Source organism: Heloderma suspectum, chromosome 5, assembly GCF_057233095.1.
Source record: "Heloderma suspectum isolate Gila_16-S chromosome 5, 16-S_ref, whole genome shotgun sequence".
Classification (NCBI taxonomy): domain Eukaryota; kingdom Metazoa; phylum Chordata; class Lepidosauria; order Squamata; family Helodermatidae; genus Heloderma; species Heloderma suspectum.
In genome coordinates this window covers 29121955-29143961 of record NC_139462.1, presented here as the reverse complement: position 1 = coordinate 29143961, position 22007 = coordinate 29121955, and the positions used below count along the sequence as shown (strand labels likewise).

General features: G+C 40.7%; 1 protein-coding gene across 2 annotated transcripts in view; it reads right to left on the bottom strand.

The window, feature by feature from the left end:
* PDLIM5 (PDZ and LIM domain 5) overlaps positions 1–22007 on the bottom strand; it is a 197883-nt gene that overhangs the window by 73095 nt on the left and 102781 nt on the right. The window contains exons 7-14 of one of the 2 annotated variants that reach the window (XM_084855644.1): positions 20046–20082; positions 16850–16879; positions 13226–13342; positions 12152–12256; positions 10752–10880; positions 6292–6504; positions 4091–4225; positions 2941–3075 (exon numbers count right to left, since the gene is read on the bottom strand). In XM_084855644.1, the coding sequence (XP_084711770.1) occupies positions 2941–3075; positions 4091–4225; positions 6292–6504; positions 10752–10880; positions 12152–12256; positions 13226–13342; positions 16850–16879; positions 20046–20082 (901 nt within the window). The remainder of the gene's footprint in view (positions 1–2940; positions 3076–4090; positions 4226–6291; positions 6505–10751; positions 10881–12151; positions 12257–13225; positions 13343–16849; positions 16880–20045; positions 20083–22007) is intronic. The other variant, XM_084855643.1, reaches the window with a different exon arrangement.

The following is a 22007-nucleotide window of genomic DNA, read 5'->3' as shown; positions in this document are numbered from 1 at the left end:
AAGCTCTTTTTTGCCTCTGATTCTGTCAAAAGGGAATACATAAAAGTGGTGCAAGAATCCAAGGTGCATCAAGGCTTCTTTTCCAGAAGTAACATATATCTGTTTCCTCAACACACACACAGGCACCTTAGTTCCCCCTCCATAACTTCAAATCATTAACACTTTTCTATGAAATTAAATCCTAAAAAGGCGCCAACTGTGTGCTAATAGGGTGAACTGAGAACGTCAGAAGTGTAAAAGACCCATTTGTTACAAATTGTTTTCGTGTATGTTTTGCTGTGCTGCTGTTGGGTTGGTACAGCTTTAACTATGAACATTTGTTATTTCTCTGGGCTTAATGTTTTGTTGGTATTGCTGGTTTGTTGGTATTTGTTGTTTGTTTTTATGGCGATTTGTATGCTAGAAGCCATCTTGAGAATTTGACATGGAAAGGCAGCTCAGAAGCATCTTACATTAAATAAAAGTAGCCAAGGCAACCATAATCTAGTACAAGTATCAGGAAGGTGAACTACACCACCATGTCCTACATGCCACTTACCTGCACCAGCCTATGTGTCTGCCCTTGGATCTTAAAGTTCCTGGGGAAACCAACATACCACTGTGCTATGACAGATGATTGTAAAGCTCTTTCTGTCTTCTGGCATTAAGTGACCAACAGAGCTTTACAACTAGAAGACTGAGTTCTAGTGCATATGCAATGCTGGCACCTTGTTAAGCATAATTGCCAAATTGGAAGCCTAGGTAACATGCGCACCTTTCCTCCGCTAGGGTGAATTCCCCTCCTTCCCTTTATCAGGGTCATATATGGTTCAGTAACATGTACATGGACACTTACGATAGTTCATTTTAACCAAGTTCAATCATAACCTTGGCTTGCAACTCCATTTCAAACCACTGACCCAGTTCACACATAATGGTAGCAAATCGTGGGCTAATTAAGCCAGGTGCATTCCGCAGCCATTAAGTCAGGTGTGTGCTGGGTGCATTCTGCGGCCATTTTGAATATTCAGCCCCTGACAGGGCCAATCAGGGACTGAATATTCAAAAAGGCTGTAGAGTGCATCCAGCATGCCAAGCAGCAAATTGTGGGTTAATTAAACCACAATTTGCTGCTGTTACATGCAAAGAGCCCCATGGTTTCAGGTCTAGCTTATGAAGAATCTATGGTTAGTGTAAACTATGGGGGAGGAGAACTCATTCTGGAGTGGGGAACGTGGGAAGGAGCATGTATTCCTGAGGAAACTTTCCCATTTGAAAAGTATAGTTTGCAGACAGTGCATTGGACCAGAGAGCTACACTATGGTGGTAAATTAGCAAATAGATGGGCCACAATGACTTACTCCTACCCTTTTCTAAAAGGTATGTCTAGTCATATATCCTTGGTGCTTCTGTTTCAAAATTCAGGAACAGTAGGTGGGTAAACTTCTGATATTAATGCTCTTGCAATTCTGCACCAACCGGCTCAGTTCCTTGATGCACCACAGGCAAGGGACACATGACTAGAGTATACTGCAGCTGTCAGATGTGTGGAAGCATATTAGGAGTGTGCGTAGTTACACTAGTGCAAACATAATACCTGTTGTTTTATTTTTAAAAAATGGCCTGTAAAGACTGACTGCTTTCAATTGACTGTGTTGCTGAAATGTGAAACCCTATACTTTTGTCGTTTCGTAATATTTTCTCATAAGCCTATGATTCTTGAAAAAGTTTCATCTTCCAGCCTTTTCTGCACCTCAGTATTGTGAAAGACATATGGTAATACTTTCATATATTACAACATTGGCCTAGAACTGGCATAACAAACCAGACTTGGGGAGGGGCAAACACAAAATTTTATGAAGTACACAAAAAGAAAGGCATAAAAAAGGGACAGTCATTTGTTCATGGAACAGGCATCCAGAGCTCTTAAGAAACTTGTGATACAACAGAATAAAATCCTTCCTTTAATAGTGACATTTGGATATTCTGAATAATGCTTACTCCTGAGACATATTAATAGTAAAACGGCCCATGTGTGCCGAGCTTGAGGAAACTAGTTTGCTAGACACAATAAATGAGCTAGTTGCATCTAAATCATCAAAAACACAGACGTCTGGTTTGTAGGTTAAATAAAGCTTCCAAGGAAAGTTGGGTCTAATGTTACCATAGTTGTGGTCAGGAAGTATGACACAGAACAAAATGTCCCACCCGACCAGGAAACACAAAGCACTTTATGGAGTAGCTTGCAAATGTGTGTAAAATCATTCATCTGTTGCCCCATTTATCAACAGTAAGAGCCTCACAATACCAAGTCAGTGAATATCTGAGGAACAGAAGCTCTCTGTTCCAACAATATACCTTCAGAACAACATGTGGTTTCCTCACTGATGGAGATGTTGCCAATACCTCCTGCAAAACCATTGATTCCACTCTGGTAATATTTTCCCACCTTGGAGTTAACTGAAAGGTCATACCTCTTTAAATGAAGGGAAATAGTTCAATGCCATGAATGACATCATAAACTCAAAATTCAGGGCCACCATCAACCTGCATATTTTAAATTAACATAATTTGCATACTACGACTGGTACCAGTGGTGGACATGTCCCATTTTTATAATTTTGTGTGCTGAAATGTTTAAGAGTGGCAAAGAAGAAATAGCTCTCCCGCATCCCACCAGTTACCTCCCCTATTCTATTAGGCTGGTACAAATATGCTAGTAATGGCTGATTGGTATTAGCGCAAATAAAACTCTAAAAGCCCTCCCCCGTGTTTTATTTTACAATGCTTATCAGGATGCGGGGAACAGTGAGTGCTCTAGGAATGGTATGCAATAGTGTATGTGTGATTTAATTCAAGAAAATCTGTAAGGCACACGAGTTAGAAGAAACAAACAAGGGAGAAGTGAAAAGAGTGCCCAACAAGCATGTTGTGCTAGGATCATTTCTATCACAGTCTTACAACATCCAGTTCCTTTGCATCTCCAAAATACTTGTTGATTTCCTTGATGGTATACTTTCCACTGGCGGTGGTTTAATAATGGGAGTAATGAGAAGGGCATCCAAGAGAGAACGATAGGTACTATGATTGGAGAGTCTAGTGAGCATTTAGAGAGAATATGTAAGTAAACCAGTTATCGAATAAAGTAGAAAGTTGAGTGTACATGCTTTATTAATGACAGGCAAATTCCTCCAATTCAGAAATGGGTCAACAACTATGAGCTGTTTTTTAAGAGAGCTCTGAGGAAAGACAATCCTCTCCCCAGTCCCTGAGCAATTTCAAATTACTTGTAATGTTGCTTGTACTATGTGATGGTCTTAAGCCTTGGGGGGAAAGAAGGTGTGCAGCCCCACAGCTCATCCGAAACAAACTCTGGGAAGCTTCCTAATCCCAGCATCTGAAAGCATTTTCAAAGGCCTTTGTTATAGGCTCTGCTAGCTATTCCCCTAGCCTAAGTTTTCTTGACAGATGTAGCAATCCAAAAGAAAGAGTTCTTCCCAGATGTTTCTTGGTTCAATGCAGATATTTGGATAAAAATTTTGTTGCTTTTGAGAATTATGAGCTAGGCAAAATCGTATGCTGAAACAAGTAATTCCAAGTTTTTAGCAACATCACTGTATCAAAATTATAAGGTCAGGTTGAACAGTTGATAACATTTCAAACACAGAGACTGCTAAATCACCTTCTATGGATTCATCTAAATAACTAGAATGACGCACCCTGGATTCAAACCCATTACAAAGCCCCAAGATAATGGATTAAGTTTGTTTCATGTGTGATCAACTCAAGACATGAGCAGAATTACCATACAACTCTATTGGTGATGCCACTGCAGCCTACACTATGTATATTTGAAAGTGGTTATATAAGTGGAGACAATTTTCCCAGTGCTGTAGGTCCAGATAATGAATTTACTCAATGGGAAAATAGTGTTTTGAGACAATCCAAGACTCTGTAGTTGAATCTTGATTGCATTATAAAACACATTATAAAACACATAAATACACTGTCTGTGTTAAAATTAGCCATGCTAAATTTCACATATTTGTAAGTGAATAGATTTTTCTTCATGAGATTCATAGATACTGAAAGGATCCAATTCAATGTCTACCTGGCCCGTATAGCAACAGCAGCAGATACAGCAGCAGCAGCACTACTCCTAACTTGTGAGGATGCCACCTTTGGAACTGAAGTAGAAGGGATGAGAGCAAGGCCACTCCCCAATGGATTTTCCAGTGGCAATTTTCTGGTGTACAAAGTTCAATTCAAATGATGAGGAAAAAACAAGAAAGTAAAAGGACAGAGACAGTAAATTATACAAGAAATATATAGAAATATACAAGATTATATCCTTGTAAATTATACAAGAAATAGAACATATGTACAAATAATTTCCAGGAATACTTGAAAAACCTTAAACCTAACCTAGCATACAACACTGATATTGCATCAGTTCCTTCAGAGACTCTGAAAGTCTGTTCCTTAACTGGAGAAGTGCCCTATCCCCAAGAGTTTGACTATGTTAGACAATGCACAGGTTAGAACCTTATACCCTGATTTTAGATAGCACAAGAGAACAATCACCTTCATATCCTGTCTGCAGGCCTCCCAGAGGCCTCTAACTGGCTAGTGTGGAAAATTGGATTTTGGACGATACATTTGTGTTCAATAGAGCAGGACTCTTATGTTCCTAGATGCCTTTATTCAGAAATAGCCCTATTCATTCAATGGTAGGTAAATCTAGTAGATTTACTTCCAGGTAAATATGCTTGGGATTGTAGCCCTACAGTTTGCTCAGGATTGTCCAGCAAATACAACTACATATCTGGCCCTAATAATGTAGCACTGCTCATTTTTATCCAAAATGACAAAGGCATTACAATTCAAATGCAGCCTAAACACGTTGGGCTGGTGAAGGGATGGCTTTCCCAATATGCAAGATCATCTTCCACTGATCTGCAATCACTGGAACAATAGCTATTCACAGAGATCCATGATTCCAACCTCCACTGAGACGGTATGGCAAGGGTGGGCCCCATATGGCCACTGGCCTAATATTATGCATCCCTCTTCCTAATTTCAAAAGCTCTCTCAAAACTGATTAGTTCAGATCTCCTGCAAGCAGCCCGCTAGACAGGGAGGAAGTGGAGAGAGGAATACTGTCAGAAAGAGACAGGGAAAGAAAAAGGGGTTGGTAGAAAAAAGAGACAGAAAAAAGGGTGGCCCAACCACTTTTTGCTCTGGCCCCTCCTACCATTGGCTTCCACCCTGTCTACTGTCAGCATGTGGCCTCCGACAGATTACCTTACTCCCCAAGGGAATGCAGACCTTGACAGAAAAAAAAGGTTCCCCATCCCTAGGGAGGTAGTGGGCTCTCCCACACTGAAGGCATTCAAGATGAAGCTGGACAGCCATCTGTCAGGGAAGCTTTGACTTAGATTCCGCAATGAGCACAGGGTTGGACTCGACAGTCTTATAGGCCCCTTCCAACCCTTCTATTCTATTCTATTCTATTCTATTCTATTCTATTCTGTACTATACTATCCCTGCAGTATGGGAAGGCCAACAGAGTCTGGCAGCTTGGGCTTCATAGGTTTTCCATCTGCTCCTCCATAATAATATTATTGGGTCTTAAGAGATCTTTGCCATCCACAGTGGATCAGAATAAGAGCTACACATTTCCTTTTAATCTTTTCTTAAATAAATTATAGGGCTAAGTTTTAAAGCTTCAAATCATCACAGTAGCTTTCTTTAAGACAATTAGGAAGAAAGTGTAATACAGGAATACTACAGGGTAGTCTCTGATGGTTTTCCATGAGTTTAGCAAAGAATATCTTATTTCAGATCAATTACACCAAGACTATAAACTTTTATTTAATGAATAACTCATTTCAGCCATTAAAAGAAAAGGAGCTGCTCCCTCATAAAAACAGTAATAGAAGAAAAATGTATCAGGTTATTTTGTGCAACACTGGTATAAGGAAGCTGCTAGGCTAAGTATACTTTGAAAGTTACTGGCGTCCCAGGAAAAAACAGTACACATGAGGCACAGTCACTATTATCACTTAGCATTAAGCTTCAAAGAGTGTTGTCATGGCCAATTTACCAGACGTACTGCCAATGAAGAAGTAACTATCTATATTTACTAATATTTTATTCTGATTTTGTTGGAGAAAAGTGTGTGTGTGTGTGTGTGTGTGGTGTTGACATTTTTTGAGACAGCCGTTTGCTTGCTTTGATGGATTTCTAATATTCCCTCTTGCCATGATTGTGTACAAGTGTAAGATATACAGGAAGCCAGAATTTGAGTACCTGCCAGAAAGTGGGGGCACCAAAGTGGACTTTGCAGACTGGAGAGTCAAGGCAGATTCCACTGCAGCAAGTGGGGACACGAGTGGCTCAGAGGTCTGAGTTGCCACTGTGCTCATCATGGTCAGGCTCCTTTTGTTATCAGCTTCATTTGCTCCCATCCTTACAAGAGCTGGGGCACTCAGCTCCAGAGAACCAGTTCTTAATTTACTTGACCTTAATTCAACAAGAATTTATTAGATATTAAAAACAAACACTGTATTTATTTATTAAAATACTGCATAGTAAGTAGGGACAAACTGATATAGCGCTGTAAATATCTTTTTCTTTTGTTTTTATAAACTACAGTTGCTCAAAAGACTTGTGGTATAGAAGGATCTAGTGCAGGGTTGCCGAATTTCTTTCACCCTGAGGGCTGAATTCCATTTCAAAGAAGCTTTTGGGAGGCACATTCCAGTAGTGACTGGGGAGGAAGGCAAAAGGGGCAGGGTGAAAAATATCAGTATATGTTAACTAACCCTCTTACTGCCTGTAAGTAATCCTTAGGAGAGGCATTTCAACCTTTTAGAATGGGGAAAATACTGCACGAAAGCTGGGAAACCACCAAACAATTGGTGCTTCTAGGACAGGGGACATGGCCATCTGGGAAACCTTAGAGGGCCAGAATGAGACCCCAGCCTGAGGTTCTGCATTACTGGTCTAGTGTTTAGGGTTGCCAAATGTTCTATTTTCCCCCTTCTTGAGATAACTCAGGAAATCACCTTTGGGTAAGGAAATTAGAGAGTCACGGTTTCCTTCTATGGAGATGGCATTCTCCTACCTCATGACTGACCAAAAATCCCATGTCCAACTTCATTACCTAAAGCCAGATGTTACCACCCTTACACAGAATTTGGCTGGTAGCTAGAAGAGAATACTATACATTACTGAGACAGCATCACTTGACACACCTCAGAAAGATTACTCTCAGTCTAGAGGTGGTGGTGATGGTGGGGAGGTGTGACCTGTAATGTTTCCAGTATGGTGCCAGGATTTTTATTTTATTTTAATTTATTTATTTATTTATTTCTATACCGCCCAATAGCCGAAGCTCTCTGGGCGGTTCACAAAAACTAAAACCAAACAACACACAATAAAACAATTTAAAATATATAGAACATTAAAACCACAATATAACAATACAACCACAATAAAACCTAGCAGCAGTGCAGGAGTTTAAAATACAGATTTAAAACAGCAAAGATAAAAATTTAGAAAGCTAAAATGCTAAAATGCCTGGGAAAATAAAAAGGTCTTCACCTGGCACCGAAAGGAATACAATGTAGGTGCGAGGCGAACCTCACTAGGGAGCTCATTCCAGAGCCAGGGTGCCACAGCTGAAAAAGCCCTCCTCCTAGTAGCCACCCGCCTCACTTCCTTTGGCAGGGGCTCACGGAGAAGGGCCGCTGACAATGATCTTAAGGTCTAGGCAGGCACATATGGGAGGAGGCGATCCTTCAGGTAACCTGGCCCCAAGCTGTTAAGGGCTTTGAATGTTAACACCAGCACTTTGAATCGGGCCCGGAAATAGACTGGCAGCCAGTGCAGCTGGAAAAGTACTGGCATAATATGAGCTTGCAGGCCAGTCCCTCTTAACAATCTTGCTGCCCTATTTTGGACCAGCTGAAGTTTCCGGACTGTTTTCAAAGGCAGCCCCACGTATAACGCATTGCAGTAATCCAGATGAGAAGTTATCGGAGCATGGATAACTGTAGCTAGGCTATCTCTGTCCAGATTAGGGCATAGTTGGTATACCAGCCTAAGCTGATAAAAAGTGCTCCGTGCCACTGAGTTCACCTGTGCCTCAAGTGACAGTTCTGGATCCAAGAGCACCCCCAAACTACGAACCTGATCCTTTAGGGGGAGTGCAACCCCCTCCAGAACAGGTTGAATATCACCTAGCCGGGCAGACGAACCACCCACTAACAGTACCTCCGTCTTGTCTGGATTGAGTTTCAGTTTATTGGCCCTCATCCAGTCCATTACCGTGCCCAGGCACTGATTCAGAACAGCCACTGCCTCACCTGGGTTTGATGAGAAAGAGAGGTAGAGCTGGGTGTCATCCGCATATTGATGGCACCTCAGCCCACACCTCCGGATAACCTCCCCCAGCGGTTTCATGTAGATGTTAAACAGCATGGGGGATAAAATAGAGCCCTGTGGAAACCCATGGCACAATTGCCATGGCACAGAGCAATAATCCCCCAGCACCACCTTCTGGAATCGGCCCTCCAAGTAGGAGCGGAACCACTGTAGTGCAGTGCCTCCAACTCCTAACCCAGACAACCTATCTAGAAGGATACCATGGTCGATGGTATCGAAAGCTGCTGAGAGGTCCAGGAGAATCAACAGGGTCACACTCCCCCTGTCCCTCTCCCGGCAGAGGTCATCCTGCAGGGCGACCAAGGCAGTTTCCGTTCCAAAACCAGGCCGGAAGCCCGATTGAAATGGGTCTAGATAATCCGTTTCATTCAACAGTGCCTGGAGCTGTCCTACAACTACCCGCTCAAGCACCTTGCCCAGGAAGGGGATGTTGGCCACTGGACTATAATTGTTAACATCCTCTGGGTCCAGGTTAGGCTTTTTCAGGAGTGATCTAATTACTGCCTCTTTTAAAGCAGCAGGCACCACTCCCTCTCTCAAGGAGGAATTTACAACCTCCTGGACCCAGCCAGACATCCCCTCCTTGTTTGATTTAATAAGCCATGAAGGGCAAGGGTCAAGCACACAAGTGGTTGATCGGACTTGGCCAAGCACCTTGTCCGCATCCTCAGGCCTCAGTAACTGAAACTCATCCAATAAAACTGGACCAGACGGTGCTCTGAACGCCTCTACCAATGGAACTGCATTAATGGTGGTGTCCAATGCATGACGAATCTGAGCGACTTTATCCTCAAAGTGCTGTGCAAACTTGTCACAGCGTGCTACCGAGGGTTCCACCGTCTCTCTCCCTGGCCCAGAATGTAACAGGCCGTGAACCACTCAGAAAAGCTCCGCTGGACGACACTGAGAAGATGCAATGCTGGTGGAAAAGAACTGTCTCTTTGCCACCCTCACCGCCACAGAGTAGGCTTGATAGTGGGCTCTTACCTGTGTTCGGTCAGACTCAGCACGAGTTTTCCTCCACCTGCGTTCTAGCCGTCTCCCCTCTTGCTTCATTGCCCTCAGCTCAGGTGTATACCTGAGATTTTTCCCACTAAGGATATATCAACCAGGCTTCCAATGTCTGCTACCCAATCAACATCACTTCAACAAACACCTTTTTCTATGTAGAGACTGATATCGATGGAATATATTGTAATGAAGCTGAATAGTTGAAGATACAGAAGGTCTCTGTATAGGAACTAGAATTTTTATTTGGGACTCTAATGAAATATACATGCAAACAGACATCTGCCCTTCAGACTTATGCCCACAGGGAACTATAGTATGTCTGTACAGCTTCTGCTGTTACTGGCTGCTGCTGCCATCTTGTGGACTACAGCATACCTTGTAGAAGGAACGTTTGCACTCCTGCCTACTCTCAAGGCAGTGTTCTCAAGCTAGTCAAATGCAGGCAGTTGCAATGCCATCAGTTAAAACTTCTGGACAGCTAATAGGCTTGTGAACAGCTTCAGAACAGTTTCTTGGCCGACTTGAAAATGAGTCTTTTAATGAAGTCTCAAAGAAAGCATCAGCTGTGAAATGAACATAGCACTTGATCTTGGTTCCTACCCCAAACCCAGGTGGATTGTATAGAAGAAGCACTTCATACTTCCGTCTCTTGCTCTAACCCAGGAGTAGGAAACCTGAGGTTTGCGAGCTGCAGGTGGTTCCTGCCGCTTCTGAAAAAAAACTTTCCAAAAAAAATTAGCTAAAAAAAATGGCGTAGTTTTACACCAGTTAATTTAGCTTATTTTCAAGCTAGATTCAACCCTTTTAGGACTCTGTTTAACTTGCAAACAAGCTGAGTTTGACCTTTCGGTGCTCCTTTGAGCTGTGCTACAGATGGCATTTTATTCCTAAAGAATGACAGAAACTTAAAAAAAAATCATTTTGGGGTCACCCGACAGACTGTGGTCTATGGGGAAGGGTGTGTGTCCGGAAGTCAAAAAAGTCCCTGGACCTCCCAAAGTTGCGGACCCCTGGTCTAATATAACTTCTGGCAGAATTTAATATCCTTCTCCATCCCTCTGCACCCATTCTGGACAGAGAAATTCATGCCAAGCAGAGCTACAGACCACACCCTAGGATTCAAGTGGGGAAGTTGGAATATGGTGAAAGTAAAATTTGAGAAGAGGTACAAGAGAAGCAAGTTCTCCCAGTTCTCACTCACCCCACCCCAACTGACAGACATTTAATTACCTTTGAAGAACAAGTAATAATACGTTGTTATAATTTATGATGCAATATAAACATAATGTAATTAGCGGGTCTGAAACTACCTAGTGTAAGCTTTTGCTGTTTTGGAAACAATGGCTACTTGGCTGCTAACACTTAAAATATGAACAGCGGCAGGTGGATGAGGTGCGCACTTTGGTAAGGCTTCCAGTGGATTATTGTAGAAAAGTTCACTGAAGAAGAAAATTTATAAAGTGAATTCACAACATAATGCTTCTGACATAAGCAATTCTTTTAAGGTTCCTCCTCACAGTTCAAATGTATTTGGAGTTGGTTTAACACTAAATGTTAATATTAATATTGTAGATAGGTTTAACACTGAAGTGAATCTTTGTGTGTTCAGAAAATTAGATCACACTAAGGGGTTACTCTGACAAACACCGTTCCTGTATTACAGGCATGGCTATTTCCATCCAAACTCTGTTTATGGAGCTTCCAAAAATATCTGCCTGGTCAACAAAATTGCTGGGCTAGATTGACCTTTGGTTTTCTATAAGTCCCATTGATTTCAGTGGGTCTACTCCAAGTATTATGAAGTCTGGATCAAACCCACCAAATCTTTATTTTCTATCCAAATGTAATATATGATGCCCCTTGGTAGTGCCAGTTATTGTAAAACCAGTTATTTATTTGGTGACATAATCATTATCGGTAGTACTGGTAATGTGCAAGTTCAGGATAAGACAGTTTTCTATAGACATTTTTAATATTAGTACCAAGGGAGTACTACATAGTTCTAAAACATGAACAGGCTTTTGAAATGTAATTTACAGAGTTGATAAGAAAAAGTCCTGTTTGTCCCAATTATCCTAAAAACTCATCATGAATTCTTTGATTGCTTCACAGCCATTGGGTAGCTACAGGGGTGAACACGATATGTCTGTATTAATTGACACTGCACAGAGGCCAGTGGAGCAACCATTAAATAGGCCAAGTAGAGCAACTATTTTTCCCCTCATGAGTTTTCTACCCATAAGAAAAGTGAAGAGAGCTGAGAAGAGATACAGCCTCCTTGAAAATAAAATTGTGGAGGTAGGTTGCCCCTTCGAAATGTGTCATCACCTCCTATGCCTAATTCATAATTTTAAATACTAAACATTAAAAAATGTGCACCCTATGACCTTGGCAAGCTTTCTCACCAAGGAAGATCACGTTTGAGAAACTTTGGTCTGATGCTCTTGTTTGGTAGAAAGTTAAAGAAGAGCATACAATGAAATGGAGTTCTATACTCAAACATGGTTGATCCTGTCCATCTATGCTAGTGATTTCTGGGATTATCTATTTATTACATTTCTATACCACCCAATAGCCGAAGCTCTCTACGCGAAGCTGTTATTCAAATATGGCTAACCCATTTTCCAATAATAGCAAGGAATGGAAAATTAGATGAAGCACATGAAGTGTTTTCAAAAAACGATAAAAGTATCCATGAGCAAATATTTACCTCTTAAGAGATGTAGTAGAGAAATTAGGTCCAGAAAGTTTAGAAGAAGAAATAGTTGTAGGAGCTGGATCTTTTACCACAGAACTAGCTGAATTTGCTTCTGCCCTGATAGATAGCAGTTTGTTTCAATTCCATTCCCGAAGTCAGGAAATAAGTCAAGGTTACAAAGAAAATTTTAAAAATGACATCTTAATTTGATCCGACAACAAAATATTAAAATATTAATCCTTTGTATCAACAGCAAGACAACAATAGTTTGGCATGTTGAAACTCTGGCTGGTACCTATGCCAAAGCAGAAGGTTGCTGCATTTTGTAGATTTCCTGGCACTCATTTGGAACAGTCAAAGCTGAATAGACACTACACAATTCAGACCTTGTAAGCGTTCTAAACTTCATTCCCTAACACAGATAGGAGATCCTAAAGACGAACTAGTTTACCTTTCGTTTTAAATGCTTTGAAATGTTGGAAATTTCAGTAAACATGGCATAACATTCAAACCTAATTATAGCCCAGTATAAAAATTGCTTCTTCCTTTTGGCCAATGGACCACATATTGCTATGACATATAAGTTGTGTGTGGGGTTTTGTAGGAAAAAAAAAAGATAATCCAATCCCCCACTGCATCCTCCCCTTCCCTTGGTGCATTGCTCTGTGAAGAAATGCCCTCTGTGCATAAAAGTCAGTCCTCCCTGTCAGCAGCTTCCCAAGTGCAGAACGTTGTTCCCGCAGCAGGGTTGTGTATGCTCAATATTATGCACAAGGGAGCAAATGATAGGGCCCTTAATCTCTTTCTATGGGGAGAAAACAGATGGCAAAATTTTAACTCTCCCTCCCCTTCCCCATTCCACGGTCCAGCAATAAGCAGTGTAGTTAGGTGGTGAATGCTAGGATCAAGATAACACTTTATCTTTCAAATGATCATCAGTTATAATTAACTACTTAAGGATAAGGATTACTTCTTAAAGTATTACCAATGTGTGTGATTAATGGATGGCACAAAATGAGTTTCCACATTACAAATTAGTCATGCCAGTGACCTGTGAACTGATGGAATAAGAATGAAGAAGCAGACCTTTGAGCTGGTAACAGTAAGGTTGGTTCTTCTGATACATCAGGTATCTCGCAGGTCTGGGTAGCTACTGATTGGGAGTGCTGTACCTCTAGTCCATTAGTTAGATCTGTAGAAATGCTTTACAAATAATGATAATACAGAACACACATGGTTTATGCTACTAGGCACGTGTTTTGATGGTTACATTTCCATGGGACAGAAATTTGCTAACCCGAAGTCTGCAGCAATCTGAAAGTGCCCAAAATTGTATTAACAAGTGTACTAATTTGACTAATAGAGAATAGACAGATGGGTTTTTAATGGCTTTAAATTCTGAGCAAGCTATACACACACACACACACACACACACACACACAAATGCTCATTCATTTCTGTTAGCATATTTTGGCATGCAAGGGATCTGAATGCTTCAGTGATGGAGAAGGAAGAAATTAAATATTCATGCATGCCTAAATGATTTTTTACCTATTTTATTTGTATGTGTGAGTTCAACTTTGTTTTCTAAATTATAGCTCTCCCTTTCTCTCTATGAAGCTTTCATAGAATCGTAGAATAGTAGGGTTGGAAGGGGCCTATAAGACCATCGAGTCCAACCCCCTGCTCAATGCAGGAATGCAAGTTATACCTATCTGGAGATTTCCAAAGTTATCTAGAAGACCACATCCAGCATACAGTTCACTATTCACATTATTCTACATAAAAACCACATTACTGAATATGAGGTCATATATTACTGTGATAACCTAAGAAAATGTACCACTTGAAGCCTGATCCTAGTATTTAAAATAAATAGGCTTCAGCATGCCTCCCTCTACATAAGACTGTAACCTTGAAGTTCAGCAGGCTTCCTTTCTAGTGTGTCTGATGAAGAATTCTGTATAATCTGTGTAAAGCTTGCACCAACAGTGTTCTTATTGATATTATATTTCTGACTTCATGGGACCTATAACCATAATTTATACCTGGCTTGTAGAATGTAAGGCCACAAGCTGATTGTGGTCCACTTCCTGACTATTTGGGGCCACTCTGGGTCAATTCATAATGCCCACTGTATGGCTGTGATACGTACTGCCTCACTATGACATGGAATGCTCTCCAATATTAATAAATAACTAATTATACCAAAGTTTCCTCAGGTAGTGTCACCACCACTCTGTTTGACATATTCCACTTGCTGGGCCTCATGGGGGAGGTCTGTAAGGAAGAAATCTCTGAAACCACACCACAGGATTCACTACATACTCAAAATGGGGCTTATTTATTCATAGGCCAAAAGGCAGGGTTTACAGATGGAAATCAACATACAGAACATATACTCAAGAGCAAAAGAAATTTGCGACAAACTCTTACTTCACTAATTCGGGGGTCATTTAAAGAGTAGTGCAAAGACTGGCTTAGAGATGTGATGGACTTGAGAAGGCCTGACAGGAAAAAGGGGGATCTATGACTGAGCCTACAAGTCCTGAGGGGGGAGAGGGAAACAGCTGAGCCTTGGCGGGTAGAAAGATCTATGATGTGGGGGAAACAGAAAAGAGGGCAACATTAATAGCTAAATACCATGTTTGCAATAAAATTGATTTATGCTTCTTCAATAGGGGAGGGAAAAGTACTAGACCAATATTTGTAGCTCGAAGACATAGCTAATGGATAACAGCTGAGACTAAAATAGAATCTGGTAGCTATTAAGAACTTCCAACTCTTCTAGCAGAAGGGGTAGAGGCATGCAGGTAAGTTGAATACTCACTGTGCGGGGAAAAAGGTTTTCCTTGGACTACACAAGAGTGGTGACATAATGTTATAAGCATGGAAGCAACTGAGCGAATTTCCATCCCTTCAAAGCAGTCAAAATAGTGACACACCAAGATCGAGAGAGGCTTAGTTGCATCACACACGCTATCAAATGCCACACATATTCATATACAATGAGAACTGATGTGGCATGCTGATGCTATGGGTTGCAGAGAGAAAAAAAGGAAGCAGCAGAGAAATAGGGCTGCAGTAAGGCCTGTTGGTAGGGAAACAGTCAGGAAAAGGGGTAGATTGCTGACAGGCAGAGAGAAAAATGGCATGTGTTATGGCAGAGAGAGAAAAGGAACAAGAGGGGTTCAGAGAGATCTATAGTGGGGCAGGAAAAAAAGGGTAAATACTATGGGATCAATAAAATTGGTGAGCAACACAGGAATAGTTAGAGAGAATGGCTTGCCTAAGGCCTCCTAGTGAGGCAGAGATTTGAACCAACAAACTTTCTGATTTGTAGCTTAGACAGCAATCCTATGGTCCCTGGGATAGTGTCTTAGGGACCACAGGATTGCTCAGAAAAAGCCTTCCGAGGTCAGAGACAGTTCTCTGACCTCAGAAAGGGAAGTCAGAGATCTGCCCCACTCCCCCGCTCCCTTGAAGCCAATGTGGAAAGACCCATGCTGGTTGCCTTTCAGAAAAGTGACCTCAGAGGAGGAGGAAAGTGGGCGTTTTGGTGGGCGGGGAGGAGACTGGAGAAGCCAAGGTACAAGATATCCTGAGCCTCCTCCAGACTCCTTCCCTCCCCCTCCAAAGAGCGGACAGGGAGGCGATGATTGCCTCCATTGCTTCTCCTGCTCTGCTGGCTTTAGCTGGGAAAGGTATAGGAATTTTGGAAGCCTCCGAGTTCAGAGGCTTCTGAGCAGTGAGGGTGCAATCAATAGGACTGTGACATTTATCTCTTTAGCAGCTACAGAGCATTATTTTGATTTTGAACCTAGCTGTTATTGTAGAGATACTAATATGAAATTAAAGTTATGGTTAGGTTATTACAAATGAAAGCATCATATCCAATGCATAGCACGAATCCAAAATGGATATAAAATCATGGAAAAACACTCTCAAAATCAGCATTTGTGAAAATCAGGAAGATACAACATTCCGTAATAATAATAAGAAAAATCACTGTTAAGTGCTGAATGAAGGCCACAATAATTTTCACATAATGAAAGTGACTCTGCATTTAAATCAAAACCCTGAACAGTTTAATTTAATGAATACACTGGACAACGGGAAAACACAGCACAGTGGTATTTTTGAACATTCAATGCACGTATCACAGATCACTCTCTACATTGTGGTGTACATGCATTCAACAGATGTGTTTTATTACATTTGCAAATGTGACAACTTGGGAAAAATTATTCACACAAATCTGGGATTTCACCCTCACAGAGCCTGAATCTGTGAAAGATTTTATTGTATACATTTAGACACCAAATTAAGACTTTCTTCTTTAAGAAGGAATTTAATCTTTCATCTGTTGCTTCATTATTATTTTATTGCTGGCTCCTCAATGTTTAATATTTTAAAAATGTGTTTAATGTTTTATATTGCATTATTTCTGTTACTTTGTTGTTGTTTGGTTTGATGATTGTAAACTGCCCCAAGGGCATTTGCCAGTTTGGTGGTATACAAATCTAATAAATAATAGAATTTGATCACAAATAACCAAAATACAGTGTTTAAGAAGAATCCACTATGGTTTGGTGTTTTTAATTGTACCATGGAAAGCACAAGCACACCTTAGTAGTTTTATTGTTTGCCATGGTATATTTAAATTTTTCTGCACACGTGGCTGTTAATGTCAAACAAGTGAACAGTTACCTCAGATCTCCGTTTCCTGTTTGACTTTCCCTAGAGATAAGTCAACGAACAGTGAGCTGCAAATTTTGTTGGAGACACAAGATACAAGTGTAGAGGGCACATACTGTCATGAAGTAAACATCACAGAAGAGAACTTTGAAACCTGGGGCAGTTCAAGTAAAGGTTTCCTTTTGTTTATTATAAACAGAAGTATAAATAATTATTTTCTCAAGTAATTTGTATGAAAGAAGGAGGATTCTCCTCTGGGCCAGCTCACATGTAATGAGAAGCCACTGTGAATGAATTTCTGGCCACCATTTTGAAAATTCAGACTGTGAGGGGGGACGCCACAGCTTGTTGTTGAATGGGACCTGGTGATGGTGGATTGTTGGGGTGCTTAACAAGCCACCCACAAGCCTAAAACAGACCATGGGCTCTGAGTTGCTTGTTAACCAGCCCAACAAACCACCTTCATCAGGTATGCACATAATGGCAAGCTGCGGTGTGCCCCCACTGTGGCTTTAATTTTTACAATATAAAACGGCAAGCCTCAAGGGGACATTCACCCATGGCGGTTTGCCGTTATGTGTGAAACAGATCTCTCCCTCTCTCTCTCTCTCTGTATGTATGCCTAAATTGTACAAACAATGAAACTGCAGATAAGCCTTCCTCAGCAATACTGTCACGTCAGTATGTGTGTGGAACATCTATGCACAGAGTTCAAAAGTCCTCAAAGAAAGGCAAGAGGGGAAAAAAACTTAAAGGCAACATTTATTAAGTACTCTTCAAACTTCACAAAGCATAATTTAAATGAATACGTATTTGCTATAATACATTATATTACAGAGTAAAATGCATCATCAAAATTGCTAATAACTCAAAAAACAAACCACCCCATAATAAATAAAACCTAGATTCACTACCTCATACTATTTTCATTTGTTGTTTTACATGGCTCTGATATAACATTATCTTTTGTGGCTAGGGAGAGTTCAGAAACATCCTCACGTATACACAGTGATATTTCTCTCAAGTAGAGGGGTGAAGTATTATACTAATATTGCTAAAATCCCTTCAAATGGAACAAAAAAAGCCCTTTTCTCTCTTTATGCATTGAAAACATTTACATCCTGCTCTAAAATACATCCACTACTGAATTCAAACCAATATCTGGAGGAAACCCCCCAAATAAATTGATTTTACTGAATTCAAACACAGCTATATAACCATGTCTATTAAATACGGGCTTACTATGCCTATTTTCCAAGTTAAGTATTTCTGCAGCCTATTCTTTCTCTGTACTTTAGCACAATGGACTCAAGTTTTGCAGCTAAGAGCTAGTCAGAAGAGGCATCCCAATTGTTCGCCAAGCCATTATGAATATTTTATGCCACTTGTGTTTTGGTTGTCTGTTTAGATACAGATTTTAGAACAAAACATGTTCATCTCATTCTTTACACATTGGTAGGAAACTGTTAGAAAAGTATAGAAAAGGCTAGAATTTCTCATGTAGTTAAAGCTAATGTTTGTTTCATTTCATTCTTTGCAAAGCATTTGGGAGAGAAAGAAGAAGAAAAGGGCACGTGATGTTTTTTTTTTTTTTTAAGAGCTTGGCAAGTCACTGGACGTTAAGGACACGTGCTGAGACGCCATGGTGCCAGTCACGTAATTTTGTGTATCTGGGGCCTATGATGTGGAGGGGAACCTTTTCCCTGCGGAAAGAAGTGATAGAAGAGATAGATGAGAGAAAAGAGGTTTGCATCTTAACCCATTTCATGCACAAACCAAAACATGCAGAATTCATGCGTTGCTGGCAATCTTATGTGTTCTCTCTAACTGTCCTTGCGCTCTGAGACACATTTCATTAAAGTTAAGAGTCTTAAGAGAAAGCGAGTTTCTAGTCCTTATGGCTGTAAAAGTGTGTGTTCAATATCTGCTGAAATCTCAGAAGCCAAAACGGAAGCTGGATTGTTAGGCAGCTCACAATTATGCAAAACAAATTATGCAAATTTGCTCAACTGTATAAATGAATACTGATCACAGAATATGGCATTTCTTGGTGGAGAATGTGGATTTTTTAAAATGCCGAGTCCACCTAGCTGGGTCTAACACTGTTTAGCATTCACATACATCTGTGCCAGCACATTTGCCTGTAACTATAGCATCAACTGCATGGCAAGTGTGTCACAACATAACATCTCCCTTTGTGATGCAGCGCTACAGCAACACACAGCAGATATTCTGCACACCCCAAGCACTTATATTCTGCAGCACATAGTAGAACATCTGCTCTGTTACAAACTATTGATGGCTGGCCTGCCCACCACATCTGATCCACTGAACACAGATTTAGAGAAACATCTGTAGGATATAAGTGAGACCTTTATGCTTTCAGACCCTCCCATTTAGCAGTCTAACAGGGACTTGAGGCTTTCCTGCACCTCCTTCTCTGCCCACGCAGGCTAGATATGAACACACCTAAATAAAAATATCTGTAGAAAAGATCCCATCCAGGCCAGGAAGGCTACAGGCTACAAAAAAGGCTCAAAAATTCCCACATATGTACATACATTCAAGAAATCTGTGCATTTGGGGAATTGTAGCAGCCTGCTTCGTGGGTAATACAACCTGCTTTTCAAAGCAAACATTCAACAGCACTGTAATTCTTGCTATCATGCCTATCTATCGATATATCTAAAATTACTTCTAGGCTGCCTTTAAGGGTGGAACCCTCTCAAAGCTCATAACATTTTTGTTATGTGGCCAAAACTTTAGCAGTTAGCATGGAAACTTGAGAAACTGATTATTAATTTAATAAAAGGAAAAGACCAAATATAGTTGTGAACACATTTTAAAGATGAACGGGCAATTCCCTCTTAAGATTTTGGTTAGGGTTGCAAATATTCAGGGGGAAATACCTTTTACTTTAGCAAAAATCCTATTTCCTACTATCTTGCTCATTCTTCCATTTCTACATAGATACTGAAAAAATCTGCAAATTGGCCAAGTTTTTTTTTTTTTTTAAATCCATCCTTGCCAAAGAGTCTGAAATTTTAAAAGGACAAGTTTGAGCCCTATCCTAAAGCCTACAACATGCAAATAAGGAAACGAAAACTTTAAAATGTCATAAATGTTGCAGACATAGAAATCTTTTCACATCAACAATTAAAAATAAACCATGCAACATAACATTGGATATTTTAAATCATTAACTTACTTTGTCTTCTTTGGACTCTCGGGTTCTGGTTCTTTCACTGCAAAGAAATGAACCATTATCTAAATGTTCTCTTTCCTACCATTATTTTGAATCAGTGTAAAAGCAGACACAAAACAGTCAACATTTTCCACAACTGATTTTTCTTTTTAAATAAAAGTCTTTGGAAAATAAGATATAAAATAAAGTAAACTGTGCTGGTACGTTTTAAAACAATCCAGAATCCACAGAGAGTCAACCCAATTTACTAGGACTAACTAAATAGGCACAATTATTGCCGGTCTCTGGATTTTAAAGAAAAAAAGAAGACTGTACCACAAGGATTAAAACACACAGTAGATACCGCTCATTGTAGTAGTATTCACTTAGTAGTAAACCTACTAAGGTTTACCGGTATCAGTCTCAAAAATATTCACGCTATTTTATATCCTCTATTTATCCTTTATTGGAGGTATATTATGGAAAGAAAATTGCCTTTATTCCTGGTTAAGGGTGCAATCCTGTGGCTGCTAGACAGAGGCTAGACAGCCATTGGATTGTTCGGTTCTGGGAAGGGACCTTGGAGCCTGCACTCCAAGGTCAGTTCCCAGAACACTGCCCCCCCCATGCCTTGTAAGAGGCGCAGTTCACCCTGGGCTCTGCGTTCAGAACAGCAGCGCAAAGCAGTGCAAATATGGGCATTCCCAGGGGCAGGGAGGAGCAGGGAGCATGGAAGTACTGGTACAACGCTTCCTATGTGCTGTCTGGCCTTCCTCCCTGCTCCGACTTCCCACAGCTAGACAGCCGAAATCAGCCATTTAGCTGCGAGTGCAGGGCAGCCAGAGCGCAGAGGAGAAGGTCCCCTCCACACTCCGCCTGCCCTGCACTGGATAGGAGGTCGCCTCCGAGTTCAAAGGTGGCTGTCTCTTCACATAGGGTTGTGCCATCCAGAGGCTGCAAAAATGTTCTTATTCATCCAGGCATTTTAATTTATTGTAATTTTTTTCATTATTACGGATTTTACTGCTGTTTTATTGTTTTGAGGTATAACTGACTCTACATCGCCCTGAAATCATGATAGGATAAAATGTGGAACATAAATATATATATATATATATATATATATATATATATAAAAACATTTTAAATAAATAAATAACATAACAAAAAATCCCTTTTGCATAGCGAGGTTCAATTTCTATGGCAAAAGTAATCCATTCAGAAACCTTAAACAAATTCTCTTGTGGGCCAGGATTCAAAGCTTAAGCTCACAAAAGGTGCTGGACCTACCCGAGAAAAAAGTTTTATTGCCCTGGTTTGCATGACATGACAGCCCATGGGTTAAATAAATAACCCACAGGCTGTTGTGTATGAGCGTGAGCGAATGGACACACTTCCTGCAGCACGCCCCCACTTTCGCTTTTCCTTAGCAACCCATGATTGGCTCCGTTATAAGGTTGCATAGTATGTTGTCCAAACTGAGAGCACTAAGTTTAGCCCCTAAACAACCCAGCAGTTAACCCATGGTTAATCATCAGAGTCACATGAAACAGGAATGAACATCAACATCAAAGCATTATTTTTTTTTAGGAATAAAGCCATTCCAGGAATTACGTATTTCCCATTGTGAATCCTCTACTGACAAGCAAATTTCAAAATTTCTAATTTTAAAAAGAGTTTTAGCCAACCAAAAAAGATCTTGGAGGCTTCCAAGGGCAGAATCCAATGGGGCACTTACACCCCCGCTGATTCCTTTCTGCACTGCCGATTCCCACCAACTGGTGGGTCCCACCAATTCCGTTGCGCAAGCAGGACCCACTACTTACACAATGGAAATTTAGCGCTTCCTAGAGGAAGCCCCAGAATGAATGAAAATGCTCATTTCTGGAAGGAGGCAGGTCAGCAGAGGCCCCTTATGTGAGCTCCCCTGCCCTGCCTCCTTTCAGACATGAGTGTTTCCACTCGTTTCAGGTTGCCCCAGAAACA